The sequence below is a fragment of the Hippopotamus amphibius genome, chromosome 2, assembly GCF_030028045.1.
Source record: "Hippopotamus amphibius kiboko isolate mHipAmp2 chromosome 2, mHipAmp2.hap2, whole genome shotgun sequence".
NCBI lineage: Eukaryota > Metazoa > Chordata > Mammalia > Artiodactyla > Hippopotamidae > Hippopotamus > Hippopotamus amphibius.
This window is the reverse complement of record NC_080187.1, coordinates 186,150,678-186,170,552: the sequence shown is the minus strand read 5'-3', so window position 1 is coordinate 186,170,552 and position 19,875 is coordinate 186,150,678. Positions and strand designations below refer to the sequence as shown.

The 19,875-nt window shown below is 38.0% G+C and overlaps 1 protein-coding gene across 5 annotated transcripts in view; it reads left to right on the top strand.

Annotated features, from left to right (window-relative positions):
* Positions 1 to 19,875, top strand: part of TTBK2 (tau tubulin kinase 2) — a 137,572-nt gene that overhangs the window by 109,240 nt on the left and 8,457 nt on the right. For all 5 annotated transcript variants that reach the window (XM_057722977.1, XM_057722975.1, XM_057722974.1 and 2 more), the window contains 4 exons: positions 3,044 to 3,260; positions 6,390 to 6,601; positions 8,368 to 8,956; positions 17,481 to 18,754. In XM_057722977.1, coding sequence (XP_057578960.1) covers positions 3,044 to 3,260; positions 6,390 to 6,601; positions 8,368 to 8,956; positions 17,481 to 18,754 — 2,292 coding nt within the window. The remainder of the gene's footprint in view (positions 1 to 3,043; positions 3,261 to 6,389; positions 6,602 to 8,367; positions 8,957 to 17,480; positions 18,755 to 19,875) is intronic.

Sequence of the window (19,875 nt, the reverse complement as noted above, 5' to 3'; positions counted from 1 at the left end):
CCACAAAGCAGAAATATTACACTATCTGATCACAATGTAATAGAACTAGAAATTGCCAACAAAAACAAAAATGTCAAACGCCTTTCCACCTGGAAACTTAAAAACCTCCAATTAAACTACTTTTGGGTGAAAGGGAAAATATAAACTGAAGTTATAGGAAAAATAATGATAATTAAAACACTACATATCAGACTCCGTGGTATACATTTAAAGCCAAGGTGAGAGGAAAATTGATGGCATTGAATAAGGAGATATATAATGTCAAGATCTCTTATTACTGATGATATTAATGTTGGTAATCTGGTTAAGGTGGTATTAGGTTTTTCCACTATAAAGTTACTATTTTTCCCTTTGTAAGTAATAAGTATCTTGTGAGAGGATACTTTGAGGCTATTCGAATAAACTTGTTTCTCATCATACACTTGCCCGCTAATTTTAGCATCCATCTTGCCTGCAAAGTATTAGGCCCACAAGCCTATTATTTACTATCTGACCATTTGAGAAAAAGTTTGCTGACCTCTGAGTTATCTCTTTTTGCAAATGATATGGTAGAATACCTGGAAAGCCCTAGAGAATCAGTGTTAAAGAGAAAAAATGATAATTTATGTCCCACAACTCTTAGTTCTTAGTAGAGGGAGAAAGTAAGTTCAGGAAAAGGTAGAGGATGCTTTAGATCAGGAGTCAGCAAGCCTAACTGTTCATTAAGGGCCACATAAATATTTTTGGGCTCTGCTGTCTGTCACCACTAGCGCTGCCACTGTAGTGCTAAAGCAGCCACAGGCAGCATGTAAGTGAGTGAGCGTGCCTGTGTGCCATACATAGTATTTACAAAAACAGGCCAGACGTTGCTCACAGGCCCGAACTTGCTGACCACTACCTCAGATCGGGGATGGGCATATGAAAAAGATGTCCAATCCTGTTACTTCTCTTGACACCTGTCTAGTTCTTCCAGATATCTTCTTAATTTTTTTTCCTTAATCTGCTTTCTGTAATTTATACCTAGTCTGTAAACACAGGCCATGTGCTAATAATACTCTCACATATATTTTTCTTATCATACTTATTCCTGAACATAATATAATTTTCTTGGGTGAGAATTCTTTCCTTCCGTATCTCAAGCTCCGGATTTGGATCAGAGTTATAGGAGAAGAAAGAAAATAATAATTAAGCAAGGACTAAAACTGGCAGAATAAATGCAGAGAGGAATCTGAGTCATGTGGAAGAGAGCCTGTGTGAAGATGGAATGTTCCTTGAAGTGTGTGCTGTCACACTGAAGCACACGATATAGGGGGGAAACTAGGATAGAGTAAAATTAGAGGCAGTTTCATAGGTGGAGGTGTGGATTGTTTCCTGAGAGATGGAAGCAGGAAATGCCAAGGAATTAGGGTAGTTGGAAAGAAGCGGTTGTAGCTAGGCGTGGGGAAAAAAGCATTTGGAAGAACATTGAGTGATTAAAATCGGGAAAAAAATGTGGAGCTAGTCGGTTGAGCTTCCTGAATTCAAATATTCCTCCTTTGCCATTCGCTTGTCTCAGGAATAGAGAGAATTCTTTCAGTAAACATTTGGATTACCACATAGCACGTGTGTGTTAGTGTCCATTATAATTCCTTACATCAGTAAACAAATTATATTGAACTTATATGTGAAATATGTACCTTTTAAGTAGTCTATTTCTGAACTTTAATTACTTTTATAATAAATGTTTTCATTTGAACTATTTTGGGCCAAACTACCTTTCCGCTGTATCCCAGTGTTAGAACTACAGGGAATACTTTACAAGGCCTACGGTTTTTCCCTGGGAGCCATAATCAGTGCTTTTCCAGATTAACATTGGGAGAGGTGGTAGCGAAGGTCATCAAATCAGGTGAAACAAGTCCCTGAAAAATCATGAGCTTTGTTCTCACAGCATGACACATTTATGACACCTGGGCCAGGGTATAACCATTACCCTTAGAGCGGTTCACTGAGAAGATGTCTGTTTTCCCACCATAATAATTGTATGTGTCCGTATAATCTACTGAAGGCTGTTTATTTTTTCTACTTTTAGACAGTGCAGATCACCCTAAGAAAAGGTTTCACTGTGTGCTAAATGTCGTGTTCAGTCAGCAAGATTTTTTAAAGAAACAACTAGTATGTAGAGTAGAACATACTAGTTATAGAACAGTAGAGCCAGCTGGGGCCTGATCACTTAGTGAATGATAACTGAGAACTAGTAAAGACCTTCACGGGCCAGAAGTCTAAGGGAGAGATGACTAACCATGTAAATAGGACATGAAATTACTTTGAAAGAACATATAGACAAGTGCCAATTAATAATTTCTATTTTGTTCTTAATCAGTTCATACAGGACCATATGAACTGGAAAATTGCAGAATTTCTAGTTTCCCCTAAAGGGCAAGAATTTTCATGTCCCTAGGGCCTCACATGTAGTAGGTACTCAGTAAAAAGTCTGTAAGTGAAAAAGCAAATGCACATTTCACACTATTAAAAAATAAAACATAACTGATTGATTTGATACCTGCTTATATCATTATGATACAACATTTTTCTGTTTATAGTTTTTGTTATTCTCTAAGAAAAATGGGTAAAGAATAGAAAATATTTAAAATTCACAAAGTCCCTGGAAAATAAATGAAATGTTTCTAACTTTTAAAGTGATTGCTAAATTAGGGAGTTATTATATCAAAATTTGTATTTTTAAATCAACTTGAAAATTCTGTTGATCAAAATGCAGTTTTAGGGACTTCCCTGACAGTCCAGTGGTTAAGACTCTGTACTCCCAATGCAGGGGTCACAGATTTGATCCCTGGTGGGGAACTAAGAATCCTGCATGCCGCATGGTGAGGCCAAATAAAAAATGCAGTTTTATTTTGTAGAATTGGCATGCCTTAAGTTTCTGAGGTTTTTTGTTTTGTTTTACTTTCTTAATTCTGTATAGACTTCATTATTTAAATCCAGAAACAAAAGTGTAGGATGATCCCATAGTAATTTTTGATTCTGGTGTTTTTAAGTTCTGCCTTTTTTTTTCATTTCTCATTTTCAGAATTGCCAATGCCACTCCTATCCCAGGAGACTTACTTCGAGAAAATACAGATGAGGTGTTTCCAGATGAACAGCTTAGTGATGGAGAGAATGGGATCCCTCTTGGTGTGTCACCAGATAAATTGCCTGGATCTCTGGGACACCCTCGTCCCCAGGAGAAGGATGTCTGGGAAGAGATGGATACCAACAGGAATAAGATAAAGCTTGGGATTTGTAAGGTGTGTCTTTCTTGCATAGAAAGTAATATCTCTCTGTGTCATTATTTTTCTCCTTTTGGTGTAGCAAAGTATCATGATTCTCAATTTCGAATGAAAAGTAGAACATTATATTGCTAGCTATGTATATATTTGTAATTGCAATGTTTTTGGCTAATTTTGCACATAACACTCAAGTATGGACACCAAAAATTAATCTTCATCTTGTATTTTGTGGAAAAAATGAAGGTGGTTTTAAAAAAATAACCAGACACGGAGTCTAAAAGAAGAGACATCTATAGAACAGAAGTTAATGGTCTTTTCAAATAGAATGACAAGACTGGGCCCCTTCCATAGTGTAGACCAATGAAGCTGTGAGTGTTCATTCTGAAAACTGTCTCAGATGGAGGCGGGGAAATGAGGGTTAGAAGTGGAAAGCATCAAACTGGTCATGAGCTGACAAAGTAGATGTTGAATAACATGATTTTTCCTTTATTAGGATTGTAAGCAGGTCCGCTTGTAAGTATGGGGAGAGATGTAGCTTTCTGAATTAAATGATTTTTAGTAATCTTGGGGTAGATTATCTCCAAATTTCTCTTTGATCTTACAGGTTCCTGTCATTTCCATTTTCATGGAAGATAAGATGAAGATAAATGGGATGGAGGGACAGTGAATTACAAATCAGTTAGTTTTTGGTACTTCCTATGTTTTTATAATGATTTAGTTGGGAAGGAGGTTAAATTTATAGGTGTAAAATGAGACTCCCGGCCCATATCTGTTAACATGATTGATACTAAGCTGGCTAGTCCTGCTCTGTAAATGGGAAACATGTCTTGAAAAGAATCTTCTGCAATCATGTCTGAGGAGCTTGTCCTGTCTTTGGGCAATATATACTATATTTTTAAACTGTATAATTTTTTTTTATAATTAACAGTGTATGCTTTCAGTCATGGGAGTCATTTGCAGAAACATTCTCCGCCTGGATGCGATATGCTGCCCTGTGGGCTTGCTGTCCGTTAGCACTGTCTGGACTAGTAGTAATCAGGAACAAGTAGTGAAAAGTAGTCAGGAAGTCCGTCAGATTTCTGTAAGGTCACCTCTGGCTGTCTTTATAGTAAATACCAGGAGCAAACTGTTCTTTTTTTTTTTTTTTTTGGCACACAGGCTTAGTTGCTCCGTGGCATGTGGGATCTTCCTGGAGCAGGGATCGAACCCGTGTCCTCTGCATTGGCAGGTGGATTCTCAACCATTGCGCCACCTAGGAAGCCCCTAAGAGCAAACTGTTCTTATACTAAAAAATCTCTAGTGACATTCTCAGTTGTCAGCCCATGTGAGCGTTTGTGTATGTGACAGAGTGAAATGGCACTTGACATAGGTCTTAATTACTTTAGTTTTCTGTCTTTCACACATTATCACTATTTAATCTTGATTTAATTTTTTTCAATTTTTCATTCCTTACTTTTAAAAAATTATGTAAATTAGATTATTAGTGGTATTCTTTTATACAAGTAATGTTTATATGGAATTTTCTTAGATGTTTACCATTTCCTTGCAATTTTGGAAGTCCTAGACCCAATTGTTTTTCTTCCTGAAATATTCCCTTTAGAAGTTTCTTTAGTTTGAGGTCTTCTGATAGAGGACTCTTTCAATTTTTACCTAGCTGTAAATGTATTTATTACAGCCTTTTTCTTTTAAAAATAGTTTATGCTGCATTCAGAGTTTTTGATCGAATGTTATTTTTTTCTTCTGTCTTCAGTTATTAGTGTTCAGAAGTCTACTACTGTTACTCTTTTTTTTTTTTTTCGGGTAGATGACCATTCCTGCAGCAACTTTTTAGGTTTTCTCTTTGTCTTTGGTGTTCTGCACTTTAACTATGATGTGTCCAGACATACACATATTTCTTTTTATTCTGCTTGGGATGTCTTATGTTTCCTGAATCTTTGATTCACAATTTTTTAATCAGTTCTGGGAAATATGTAGCCATTCTCTACATATTGCTACCTCTTCATTTTTTCTGTTCTTTCAGGGACACCAGTTAAATAAACATATATTAGATCTTTTTATTCTGTCATATCTTTTAATATCATTTTTCATATTTTTCTTCTTATCTTGCTGTGCTTCATTCTAGGTAATTTCTTTTGCTACATCTTCTTGTTCATGAATTAATACCTTTGGCCTTTTATGGCTAATTTGATGTTTAACAACTTAATTGAATATTTATATTAAATTCATCAGTTAATTCCAAGTAATCCTTTGTTGATCTTTGTGATAATGACCTTTATATATTTAAACATTTTTGTGCATAGCTGTTCTATATTCTGTATCTGAACAAGTTGATGCCCAAAGCCTTTGGGAGTTATAAAAATTTTTTTAAATTATTATCATTTCTGCTGACTCTTAGCCATGGTAGCATGCCTTCTCATATGTTTGACTGTCTTTATTGTTTTCCTCCAAAGCAGAAATCTTCTGCTTCTCCTGGTAGCCAGAGCACACCGCCAATTTAAGATCAGTTGGGTGTTCTTGAGGGTCTTTACTCAGAATAGACATCCAGACTTCCCTCTGTCACCCTACTGCTGGTGTAAAGCATCATGTCCCTGATCACTGTGCTACTGTAGGCATCTGTCCTTAGGCAGCCCCACCCTCTGGGCTGCCTCATTCTCAGCCTCCTTCTGCTTTACCTAGCTGCTTATTGTTCTAGCTCTAGTTTTCTTGTTGTTGTTTGGTTGGTTTTTAGAGAGGAAATGAGACAGGGACTATATTCAGGCTTGGCAACCTCTCCTACCTCTTGTGAGACCACTTATGTCTCAAAGAGAATGCCCTCTCCAGGTTTTAATTTTGGTTTTGCAGAATGGGGTCCTGCAAGCATCTAGTTAGACATAATACAAAAAGCCAAGGTTGTTAAATGTTTTCAGTCTGTTTGTCTTTGCACCAAAATGTAAAACACTGAAAATACTGACACAGAATAAATTTAGGAAAATTATTTAATAAAGGGTTAATAGACAAGTATGTAATGAATTACACTAGCCAAAACATCATCATCTTCTGGAAAAACAATCCCAATCATTTGCTTATATTATTTTGAAAGACTTTAATGATTCGTACCATTTATAGTGACTAGAATGTTTTTCATGCTTTCCTTTTATGTTTTGCTAGGCTGCTACTGAAGAGGAGAACAGCCATGGTCAAGCAAATGGTATTCTGAATGCTCCAAGCCTTGGTTCACCAATTCGTGTCCGCTCAGAGATTACTCAGCCAGACAGAGACATTCCATTGGTGCGAAAGTTACGTTCCATCCACAGCTTTGAGCTGGAAAAACGTCTGGCGCTGGAGCCAAAGCCAGATACTGACAAGTTTCTTGAGACCTGGTATAAAATAGTTTTGTTTTTTTAAAGCAACTAAAACATTATTGTTATTATTAATTTCTATTATGTAAAGTTTTTCAAATAAGGAATTCTTGCATTTTTGTAGCACTGATTTAAGCTGTTATCTTTATCCATGTTTTTAGTTAACATCCTCATTCTTAATGTGACTTGCCTTCTAATATTGTTACAAGTTCTATAACATATAGCCTTTGGCTATGGGAGCTGGTAACTTCGTAAGACTAGGTACGAATTAAATGAACATTTTGAAATGACTGTTTGGAAGATGATCTCTTTCATTGGAATGGAGAAGATTCAGTGTAAGTTAGAGAGAGCATGAGAAAGATGGTATTAGGCAAAAAGGAGGAAGAGTACATGAAGTCAGGAAAAAAGTAATTTATATACAAGTGATAGGCATTTCAGTTCAATTAATGAAGGCCTTCTATGAGTAAATGCTGTAGGAAAAAGAGACATGAATATTTATCATTATACCTAGAAAGAAGGAAAGGTGGAACTTTAGAAAGCTATACAGAGGTGACAACTGTTTGTAGTTCATGTTTATAGGGCCCGTTATCTCCAATTTTGATAACAAAAGACTGAAACGAAACTTTAAAAAGAACTTGGGATATACTTATGAATTATAGAAGGCTTTAGTCATATTAAGACCTGAGTGACTTTAATAATAGTCACATCCTTCAATGTACATCTCTAATGGCTACTATTAGCAATGAAATATAAGTTATAGAAGGACCATGTATTTGACTAACATAGTAGTTACTGTGTCTGAAGGCAGTTCAGCCACTTCTGGCCTAGTCCAATCTAGCTTCCATTTTAAACAGTGCTTCTGAGCTGTGTATTCTTCATGTGGTAATCATTTGGTCTCACAGCTGTGTGATGTAAGTTTGTGTCTACATGATGATACGATCAAAAGGATGGCCTGGGGCAGTGTTTAAACATTTTCAGTTGTGCATGAGATTGGGAATAAAAATAAAAGTGCAATAGGGATAAAAGCTTAGTTTGGGAAAGAACTAGTCTAACAAAAGAATGGAACTAAAAAGAGAGTCCATGCTGAGGGAAGAGCCGAGAGATAAGACAGAGTTGAGAACAGAAGTACTCCAAGAAAATGAACTCAAGCCAGAACCTAGAATGAATAGAGAACAGTTGAAGGAAGTGAAGCACCTAATTATAAACTTAAGGAGGGGAACAAGTGTGTTGCTTAAACAGCTTCCCTGCAGGTGAGAGCAGTTCTCAAAAGCCAGTGCAGCCAAATAGCACCATTCACATATTGCCTAGCCTTGTCTTTGGAGGAGTTTATTTGAATGAGTATAGGTTTATATACCACTCTGAAGACAAAAGAAATGCAGATAGTATTTGCCTGATGTATATTGGCTTCCTCATTTCCTTTTGTATGGCCTCTGTTGAGGCGAAAGCCCCTTGGGTAAGTTGTCCCTCAGTCCCTCAGAGCAGAGAGCAGTATGATTGAATTAACAAAACAGGTGAAATGGATCACACAGTTCACCCTGGTTAACCTGGTTAGGCTTCTCTCCTGCCTGGCAGCAGGAGAGACATCTTCCTCCCATGGGCTCCATCTTCCAAAACAGGATTATGACAGGTGGAGCAGAACGTTATCAACCTGTGAGAAGTTCCTTATGCTTTATCCATGTTGTTTTCTCTCATCTATGGGTAAATATCAGTTCTGTATAGAACTTCTAGGTTATATAATAAGCATTTTTCTCTAGGACAGTTAAATAACTTGTATTCATTTTCTTAAGCTTGGAGAAAATGCAGAAAGATTCCAGTGCAGGAAAGGAATCTATTCTCCCTGCTCTGCTTCATAAGCCTTGTGTCCCTGCTGTATCCCGTACTGACCACATCTGGCACTTTGATGAAGAGTATCTTCCAGATGCTTCCAAGCCTGCCTCTGCCAACACCCCTGAGCAGGCAGATGGTGGTGGCAGCAATGGATTTGTAGCCGTTAACCTGAGCTCCTGCAAACAGGAGGTTGATTCCAAAGAGTGGGTGATTGTGGACAAGGAACAGGACCTTCGGGATTTTAGGACAAATGAGGCTTTAGGCCATAAAACAACTGGAAGCCCTTCCGATGAGGAGCCCGAAGTCCTTCAAGTCCTAGAGGAATCGCCCCAAGATGAAAAGCTCCGATTCGGTCCTTGGGCAGAAAATGATCATTTGAAGAAGGAAACCTCAGGTGTGATCTTAGCACTTTCTGGGGAGTGCCCTGCCACTGCTGCTTCAGAACAATATACAGATAGGCTGGAACTCCAGGCTGGAGCTGCCAGTCAATTTATTGCAGTGACACCCACAAGTCCAATGGAGGCACAAGCAGAAGGACCCCTTACAGCGGTAAGTGATTTGCTCCTGTCACTTTTCTGTCATCCACTCAAGGTGCTACTAAGAAAGGACAAGTTGATCAACTAAGATTCCTCAGCAGAGGCCTAAGTTTGGCACATGGGTGTAGGGAATGATGTCTGGACTAATGTGAAATTTCTCAAGAAGTGAGGTTTTCTGTCAGGATAGCAACCTAATACGTGAAATGTCATTATAACCTAATTTCAGAATAACATTTATAGTTAAACCACAAGAACTGTCTATCTGCATGTGTATATATAATATGATTTTTTAAAATTTGTAATTCTAGATATTTTGAATCTCTACATTACAAATGTGGTGAGGACGGCATATATTTAACTATTCATGGTTTGTGCTTTATACTGTACACCGTTGCTAGGTATCATTCTTTTTGTTTCCTTTCTTCTTTGTAACCTTCACCCAGAAATTTCTCATATATTACATTCCTTTTAAACAGTAGTTTTCCAATTTTTTTTTCACGTTTACTTTTTATTTTGATAGTAGTTTTCCAACTTTAGTGTCCATTGTTTATAAAAAAAGAGTCACAGCCTCACTTCCAGAACTTCTGCTTCAGTCGTCTGGGATCGTGAGAGCCCAGGAATCTGCATTCTAACAAACAGCTGAAGTCAACTGTGATACAGGCCTTCTGCAAAGGAACATTTTGAGGAAACTACTCTTTTTCTCTCAGTGTGGGCATTTAGCTGGAGACACCTGTTACCTTGTTCTTATCAGTAAGCGTTGGTGCCCTCTGTGACTGTGTGAGTCCCACAAAAGCCAGATATGGAGGCAGTAAGGAACTGTACACAAATCTCAGGCACGAGCAGGTACATCTGTCCTTACATGGGTGAAAGTAGCAGGTTTCCTTAAATGCCATAATCATCTAGAAAACTGTCTCTTCTAGCTCACCAGTAACAACACTGTACCCCAAGCTGAAATATTTTCAGTTAGAACAGAATTCCACATGCAGGTGTAAAACAGTAAGAAAAGGTAACAAAATTTGATTTTGAGTACAGCTCTGTAGGAATTTACCTGCACTTCAAAATAGAGAAATAAATGCTTGCCTCTTTCTTCATCATGTTAGTTCGTCTTTCCTTCTTTCCTAGGACTGTTTCGTACAGTTATATCTGTCATTCACTGCATAAGTGACCTAGCCAAGGGAACAAGTTGGGGCTGAAATCTAGCCCAGACTTTGCTAGCCAAACTGTGCATGTTTGTGTAGGGCTGTTTCCTGTTTGAGAGGTATCCTTTTCCAAAGTATTCAAAGGTACCCTGTGGGCTAGAGGCAGATCCTAACCCCTCCCTCATTCCCTCCCTTCCCTTCATTTCTTTTTCCACCCCACCTTCCTCTTTCCATTCATTCCCTCTTTCCACCTTCCCAGATTCAGTTTCTTCTTTTCTTTGACCCTGTTATGCTATGTACTCACTGTTGCTCAAGCATTTTTCCAGCAGCACTCTGGTGTGCTTCCATTTCTCCTGGTATTTTTTTACTCTCTCCCATCAATACTGTTCTGTCCACAAAAATTGTTCTTATACACTATCTGCAACATTTTCTCTATCAAGTTTTTTAAAAACTTGTATATTTGATGTTAGAAGTTGATATTATATTACCTTATTTTCAAGCATCTTTAAATAAAAAATCTTTTTCTTAACTGAAGATCTCTTAAATAGCAGCCTCATCACTTGTACACTTATGTCTAAGGTATTGAACTTAACCATTTCCTTTATTTTGAGGAGCTTAGGATCAAAATATATCTTGATTCTCTTCTTGAGGCCTACATTCGGAGTTTACTTTTACAAGCAGATGTTATTACTTCCCTAACTTAACTATAGACACATTAAATAGGGAGTACCACCAGTTAGTCTCTCTAGATCTCTTGCAGCTCTGATAGTATGCTCTAGCTTAGTATGATAAAACATATTACCATTCTATCTGAATATTTTAAATTAGGACATACTCTGATGGGAAACAGTTTGTTAGTTTATATCTTTTTCATTCAGGCTTGTTACTTTTTTATGATGATATGAAAGGAAATTGTCCTGGTACCTTAAAATATATAAGAACTATAAAAATAGGCGAAGCAAAAGTTTATTTGTATTACAGGTATAGTTGGCATATTACGTTAACTGATGAGAACTTCAGCACTCTTTAATTCTCTTTATTTCTTAGCACAGATTTGTGAACCTTGTTTAGGGCTTTGCTTATCCATATACATGAAACCACTGCTTATCAAATAGCATGTATAAATTTTTTAGATAATATATTTTGAAAGATGGATAAATTTGCTAGATTGAAAAGAAATTGGTTTGGGTTATTTTTGGAAATTAGATTTTTTCCCCCTCGGGTAAACAGTTGTGAAGTTGGCCCACTACTAATCATTTCTAAAAAGAGGCTGAGCAACATAGGTTTATAGGGAGCAAAATAAGATTAGGCTTTGGCTGATAGGAGAGATATTAAATTATGTTTTGATTAGCAAAGGGAGAGGTAGTTAAGCTGGCATAAATGAACACATATAGAGAAGGAAACTAAAATAACTTGAACTGCTTCTGAAAGAGGTCTGACTGCTGGTCTAGAATGATAGTAACTGTAGGAAAGAATGTGACTGGTTTTATGTGGTGTTGCGTAATCACTGTTGGTAGGAAGAAGGTTGGATTTTAATCGTAATGTGGAAATGGAAGGGTTATTCCTCACAGGATATCGTGGCGGATTGTACCACATGATCTCTTGGTTCTAGACAGCCCTTTAGAAAGGCAGTGCTTCCTTTTAGTATCACCTTTGGCAACACTATAAATGTGACTGGAGAATAATAATACCACCCATATGTTACTTTTTGCTATATAACACATTACCCCACATTTATCAGCTTTAAACAGTAGTTATTATTTCATGCTTTTTCTGAGGGTTGGGAAGGCAGGAGTCGCTTAATCTGATGGTTCTGGCTCAGGGTTTTTCATGAGGTTTCCGCCAGGCTGTAGGCCAGGGAGCTCATCACGTGGTTTGACCGGGATGGGACGATCCACCTTCAAGCCCACTCACGTGGTGGTTGGCAGGCCTCAATTTCTTGGACAGAGGCTTCCGTTCCTCACCACACAGGCTCTCCATGCTTGACAGGGCAGCTGGCTTTTTCAGTGAGTGAGGAGAGAAAGAGACCGGGGTGGGGTGGGGCATATTATCATTTCTGCCATGTTCTGTTGGTCACACATACCAACCTTTCCTCATACCGGGGGATTTTCAACATACTGAAGGACTTTCCTCATGGACTTGTTTCTCAGACATTGAGAAGAAGACGAGCGGGGCGGGGGCGGGGACGTTGTGTATAAAATAGTGCACAGAGAGGGAACAGGACAAAAGGAGAGTCAGGTAATTTTTTGTAATCTGTTAGCATCTATTAAGAGGATTCCTCTGACTGGATTTACAGGAGTTACCAATACCAGTACTATAAGATTCAGATCAGCAGTTGATTGCATTGCCTTAATTCTGTTCTTTTTAGTCCTTCAGTTCTATGAAGGACTAAAAGTTCCAGGCTTTATGCTGTACCTCAGGGATAAACAGTTGGTACCAACCTGTTAGGTTGACAGTGAAGGCCTATATCTAAACAGTTACCTTAAACCACGTGAAGTGACCGTGGTGGAGCTTTGTACACAGATGAGGACACAGATAAATCTGCCTAGGACAGGGGAGTGCAATGTTGTGTGCTTTAATTTTCTCAACTCTTACTTTCTAATTTTATTTACCATGGTAAAGATATATTGCTTTCGAAAATAAGAGGACTTCGAAGGATGAATAAGTTAGCTGGAAGGAGATGTGGGGTGTAAAGCAGAGAACACAACATGTACAAAGACACAGAGGCTTGAAACACCAAAATCCAGAGTATTTAAATAAGTAATCCAGAATGTCAGGGCGACGAAAGGAGGCTGAAAATGAGCTGCACAAGTAAGGTGATGAAGGGCCTTGGCCTGCCGTGCTGAGATATGTGGGATGCAGGACAAGAAACTGCCAGGATGGAGGGAAGGGAATAACACTGCTCTTTGGAAGCCATGGAGGGAGAATGGCTGGGGCAGCGGCCAGTGAGGAAGCTTTGGCATTTGTTCAAGCAAATATGAGGGCTTGAACTGTGAATTGTGAAAATCTCAATGAAGACTTGAGACATTTCGGTAGTGCAACTTACCTGAAGTAGTAGCTTCATGTGCCTTTTCCAGTGTTCCACTGAATATTTGGAACCCTTGTACACCTGGAGTGACCGTATGAAAGATCATGGAGTGACTCAGAGCCTCCGTTGAAAAATGAGGAATCCATGTACTGTATTAATAGATGTATGCTTTAATAGTGTGGAAAGGTAAAGACTTTTTGGATTAATTGCCACCGTGGTTAACTTCTTGAAATGGATTTTGTAGGAGAGTTGAATGCAGGTACATTGACTAGGGAGTGGCTGAATGTCCTCTGTCTGACCATGGATTTCTATTTTTGATCTGGAAAGTTGGGTCATTATAATTATAGAAAAGGTTTGTTTCTATGAGATTAGATCTCTGGAATTATATATGATGGTATAATTCAATCTATGAAAGTCAGAAAAGACCAGAAACTGGATGGACCTACTTGGGAAGTGAAAAAAAAAAAAGCCCATTTGTGAAGTGTTCAAAGAAAAGACTGGACTGTCGCTTGGGAGAGGCTTCACAGAAGGAACTCACGCGTCCAGTGGTTGATTTACTCATATGTACATTTATTAAGTGTCTACTATGTGTCAGGAACTGTGCTAGGCATCAAGAATCCAAAGCCCAGTGAGTCTCCTCACTATTTAAGTGTTATAGATGCTGTGGTAGACATCTGTAGGTTGTGGAAGTTGGGGATCGTTGGACTAGATTTATCCTCAAAGTGTCTTCCAGGATAGTAGGAAGGGGCCTGAAATCTGACTGTTAAATCCTATAGCCATGTATATGTTATATAATTTACTGGCCAGCCAAGAAATATTTTATTTCCATCTGTCTCTTCTGGGATTTCTATTCTTTGGGTGTGAGTTGTGACTTATTTATGATTCCTAGTACCTCTACAAAATTTTTATAACTTCAAACTCCCTTAAATATACATTAAACTATTAATAATGAGTGACTGTCTCTGAGGATGGGATAACAGGGAAAGGGAAAAAACAACTTTTACTTCTTATTACTTGAGGCTTCAGGTTTTCAGTTTTACCCACCTCTGTAGCAAAGACTGCTGCCCTCTCCATTCCTTACGACTCCATCAGGCCTCCTATCATTCCACATGAGCCAAACCACAATATAACAGTGTCTTCAGCAAACGTAACCAACATAAATGTGGTCAGAGTAAGAGATGGGGGTAAAGAGTGAAAGAGTAGGACATTCTTTTAGCATGTATGGCCTCTTAATATTCAAATGTTACCACAACTGTGTACTGTCTTCATAGAAATAAACATTTGGTACATAAAAACATGTTTCAGTAATAGTAGCTTAGCTTTATTCATAATTTTCAGCAAATGTATAAAGTATTATGTAAAGATGCTTTAAACAGACAAAATCTACAGTGGAATTTGAATAGCCCAAAGAAATTTGAATGGTTAAAATTTAATTTTTTTTAATAGGCCAGAAGTTTGTTCCTCTAACTCAGTTATTATTGGCTATATAGTAGGAACCACTAAATTATTTTACTACCTATATCTTCTAAATTGTCAAAAAAACAAAATGAAATATAGATACTTCATATACCACATTCCTTTCATTTGGAAGAGAGACTATTTGGTATGAATGTTGAATTTACCAAAGTTTTTATTAATAGCATTACTATCCGTGAATGAGAGGAACGTAAAAGGTTAATTTGTAAGTTAAAATGTGAATAGTTGGTTTGCAGTTTATTGTCTCTTGCTGTGTGGCCAGTTCTAAAGATGGGATAACTATAAAATAATGAGGCTGCTTTATCTGAGCCAGAAAGTAATGAGACTGATGTTAAGTTGAGCGCAGTACTAGACATTAATAAAAATAAGAGAATATGAAAGAAATGGAAAACACTGAGGTCATTTTCTGATTCTGTAGAAAGGTGTACCTGATACAATTAGAGAACAGAAGAAAGGAAATGATTGAATTCATGCCTTAATGAAACATTTGTGAATTAAACACATAAAGGGTGCATGTGGCTTACTGGCAGATCATTCATTTAGTCTATTTCTGGAATGTCCCAGGTATGGGAATTGCTTTTGGCCTTTACAGTCTAATGTTGAGGAAGCTGCTTTCAGCCCTACTGAGAACTGGCTTTTTCTTCTCTTTACGCAGCTGTTGGTCTTTGGTTTTGCTCATCTTGATAGATAATGTCTTTATTTTATTTACTTATTTTTTCAGACACAGTTTCCCAGACTTCATTTGAGAGTGTGTTGTACATATCAGTAGGCTTTGCTGGGAGGGACTTTCAAAATCCTAGAATCCTATCCCTGACTGTTTTTGTCTGTGTTTTTCTTCATTTGTGAAATTTGTGTTAATAAAAGTTCTCAATTAAGATACTGGGCAGCTATGAAATGGAATTGTAAAAATGATTTTAGGAATATTTTATAAATTAAAGTGCTATATAAATATATGATAGTAATTTATGCAGTTTATCATAATTGCTCATAACCTTTTCAATAAAATTAATTCTGTCTGGTGGTTCATTTATCTTTTCTTTATACAAGATTATCATCTCTTTTTTCATACCAAACATACACATACATTTATATCCTGAATCCAGATGAGTCAGGCTCAGAAATGCATTGATTCTCTAGCTTCAATCTGAGAAGACCGGTGGAATGTTATTTTTGTAAATAAGGCTGATTTCATTTCGGCTGATGTACTTGGAATTACATATAATAATGAAATGACTGTTTATTCTGAATGTAAATATAGTTATCTCCCTAGTTATTTAGTATTTAATATAATTTCACATACACTTTTCTTTTCACCATCACTCTCAGATCTTAAAAAGTAAATTTTGAAGAGTAAATAACTATAAATTTTAGGTTTCAGTATCGTTTTTAAAAATACTAGGAAATTGCCATCTGCCTATGAAAGAGAAGTACAGGTATGAGGTGACTTCCTGAAGGGTGACAGTACCAATGGAAAGGTCATTGTAGGTCTGTGCTTATTGTGAGAATTCGTGTCTGGTCTTGGATTAACCTGACAGAGCCTCAGTATACTGGTTCCATTCAGGAGCTATTCTAGGACATTAGTTAGGTGTTTTCTCCCTGGGCTGGGCTTAAGGTAAGATTTGCATGTTCTTAAACCTAACTGTATTCCTGACACACAGAGAAACAGAACTAAACAACTTATCTGACTCTGGGACCAAATGGATTTCTTGGTGTCATTGGACTAGAGATGGGGTCTGAGTGAAATCTCCCATGACAGCTCCAAATTTATTTTGCTTTGAAATCAGACAAATTTCCATAGTTTTGTTATAGCTTTATGGGCTTCATTAAGTGATTTTTGAATTATTTAATTTCTCAAAAAGGCTTTTTTCCTTACCGGTTTATGTGGCTGACATTTTCTGCCTCCTTACAAGTCACTTAACAAATGTGAAGATGTAGGTGTCTTTAAGAAAGGACATTCTTATTAAACATTGAATCTTATTCACATAGAATTGAAATGACCTCTATGGAAGGATGATAGAATTTCATTTATAATAGGCTTGACCTTAAAAATTTAAAGAAGGTATAAAACATTAGTAAACATCTTTGTGTTTGCTTATAGGAAAATATTAATAACCTTGATTAACAGAATTTATGGGAAACGACAAATGCATGTAAATTTGGAGTTTTTCAACTTACAATAATTTGCCAATAATTTTTTCCCTATGATCCTGTATCTGGATGCTGGCAGGAAATAGCTGACACACTCAAAGGGACTTGGAGAAAATTTAATGAAAGGAACTTTTTACAGACGTGTGGGTAGGGTTTAAGAGAGTCAGCAGGAACAGAAATAGAAGGAGCTATTCCTATTCTGAGTCCTGAAAGAGAAGGAAGAGGGGCAGTTAACAGAACCTGGTAAGAGTCGTATCTATAGGAGAGGGGGCCATGTGACAGAAGCTGTGGCCAGGAGTGGTGGAATCTACCACCAAAGCTGTAGTCCCTCGGGAGGAAGCAGAGAGAAGTAATACCCAGATCTTTCTCTCTTCCAAGTCCCTGATCCTCTGCTGGTGGTCCCCCTTGGGCAAACACAACCAGAAATCAGAAGGCAAGGGAGCCTGGATAGTGCAGTCAGTAGAAGTCAGTCTTCCAGAGCATAGAGCAGCCTAAGGAAAAGACAGGGATGAACCTAGAGGGAGACTGTTCTGAGTAGGGGAGCTTGACTACAGTTTCTGAGTAGGGGAGCTTGAGTATCATGCATATTTATTCGAAATTGTTCGTTTTAAGTATGAGTTGGGCAAAGCTGGTTGGGATCTGTGTTCCTCTTATACATTAGAATTTGAGGTGTTAAATCTCAACTCATGCATCTTCATTTATAATTCCACATTATTACATTTAGTTTTTTTCCCTTCTCTCTCCAGATCACAATACCTAGACCTTCTGTGGCATCTACACAGTCAACTTCAGGAAGCTTTCATTGTGGTCAGCAGCCAGAAAAGAAAGACCTTCATCCTGTGGAGCCCACTGTGGAGCTTTACTCTCCAAGGGAGAACTTCTCTGGCTTGGTTGTGACAGAGGGCGAACCTCCTAGTGGAGGAAGCAGAACAGACTTGGGGCTTCAGATAGATCATATTGGTCATGATGTGTTACCCAATATTAGAGAGTGTGACAGGTCCCAAGACCTGGGACCAAAAGACCTTCCTGACCATAACGGACTGGCTGTGAGAGAATTTGAGGGTCTCCCTAGGGAAACGGAAGAGAAAAGCATTCTTATAGGGTCAGCTAATGAAGATGAGAAGCTGAGTAAAGGGCAGCCTTGTATTGAGATCTCCCCTCTCCCAGGAGACTTGGTAACGGTGGAAAGGGATCACTCAGCTACTACTGAATCTCTTGATGTGACAAAGACACAGACTTTTAGTGTGGTGCCAAATCAAGACAAAAATCATGAGATAATGAAGCTTTTGGCAGTTAGAACTTCAGAAGTATCTCCACGAGTTCTTGACCCACGTGTTGAGGGACAGATAGGCCAGGTGGCAGCAATGCAAAAAAGTAAGATATCTAAGGAGGATGACATCAAGAGTGAAGACTTGCTGAGTCATCAAGGAGACCTCTCTACTTTTTTGCACCAAGAGGGTAAGAGAGAGAAAACTGCCCCTAGAAACGGAGAACTGTTTCATTCTGTTTCAGAGGGTGAACATTGTCCTCCATCCCGGAAGGATGTGGTTAGGTCATCCTTTGTAACTAGACACAGCCGAATCCCTGTGTTAGCACAAGAGATAGACTCAACTTTCGAATCATTCTCTCCAGTCTCTGCAAAAGAAAAGCTCCTCCAAAAGAAAGCTTATCAGCCAGATCTAGTCAAGCTTCTGGTGGAAAGAAGGCAACTTAAGTCTTTCCTTGGGGACCTCTCAAGTGCCTCTGATAAACTGCTAGAGGAGAGATTAGCCACTGTTCCTGCTCCCTTTACTGAGGAGGAAGTCTTCACTCCCTTTCCAAGACTGGCTGTAGACTCACACCTGAGCAGGTCAGCCGAAGACCGCTTTCTGACACCCATCATCTCCCAGTCCAGAAAGAGCAAAATTCCAAGGCCAGTTTCATGGATCAACACAGATCAAGTCAACAGCTCAACTTCATCTCAGTTCTTGCCTCGGCCACCACCAGGAAAGCCACCCATGAGGCCTGGAGTAGAAGCCAGGTAATGCTGTGTGCTCTCCCTATCTTAAGTGTGTAGCATTATTTCTGTGTCTGCTTGATTATGTCAGTGGTTTCATTTCTTCGTTGCCTGCTTCTGATCATCTGCTTCCTTCCCTGCCTTTCCCAAGCCTTATAGCACAGTGTAGTTGAAGGGGTCAGTTTGATCCAGGTTAATTCTTAGCTTTCCCACTTTCTAGTGGTGTGAATTTCAATTTTCTTATCTCTAAAATGGGTAAAACATTTGCCTCATGGATTTGGGAAGAGGAAATCAGGTAGAATATGTCTAGAGCTTTGTTTAGTGCTTATTAGCATGCAACAAAGGTTATGTCTCTTCCCCAGTCCATTTTAACTAGATACTCAGTGATTTTCTAGTTTTGTCAAAGTCAGAAACCTGTTATAACAGATGTCACAATGATGTCAAATTCTAGGGAAGAATACTGTCTTGTCTATAATTTGATGAATGGATCCTAGTAACAGTTCTGTTTATCTGATTATAATGAATTAAACAAACAAACAACAATCCTATAGGGAGTTTCCCTACATCTGGTGATATGTACAACCACACATACTATATTGCCTTAATATTTACTGTGTGGTATTGCTTGTTTACTGACATATTCTTATGTGTAGTTGACCATGGAGTGATTTTATTTTGGAGAGGGGAAAATGTTGCTAAGTAATAAACCCGTTAAGAGTGTGTTTCTTGGAGCCATTACTCACTTTTCAGAGTAGGATAGTCTAAGCCCTTGGAGAAGAAAGCAAAAGGGTAGTCTTTTAACAAAAACAAAGTGAACATCAAAATAAATTTACATGAAAATTATAGCTTGTTCTAGATAATATTATAGGCCTCCACCTGTTTTAAGGGTTTCTGAAGTATATTAAAGTGAGGGCCTATCTGTATCATTACCCGGCAGAACTTTCTACCCTTACCTAAAGTAAGTTTAGTTTTGACTTGCCCTAGGGCTTCTTTCAGGTTCAAAGGTAACTAAACATTGGATTTGAAATGACCATGGAACTAGACTTCAACAGAAAAAATGGTGATGAGTAAACAGCAGTAATTTAGCTGAGACATTTTATTATTTTTTTTTTATTTTTTTTTTATTTTTGGGGGGGTACACCAAG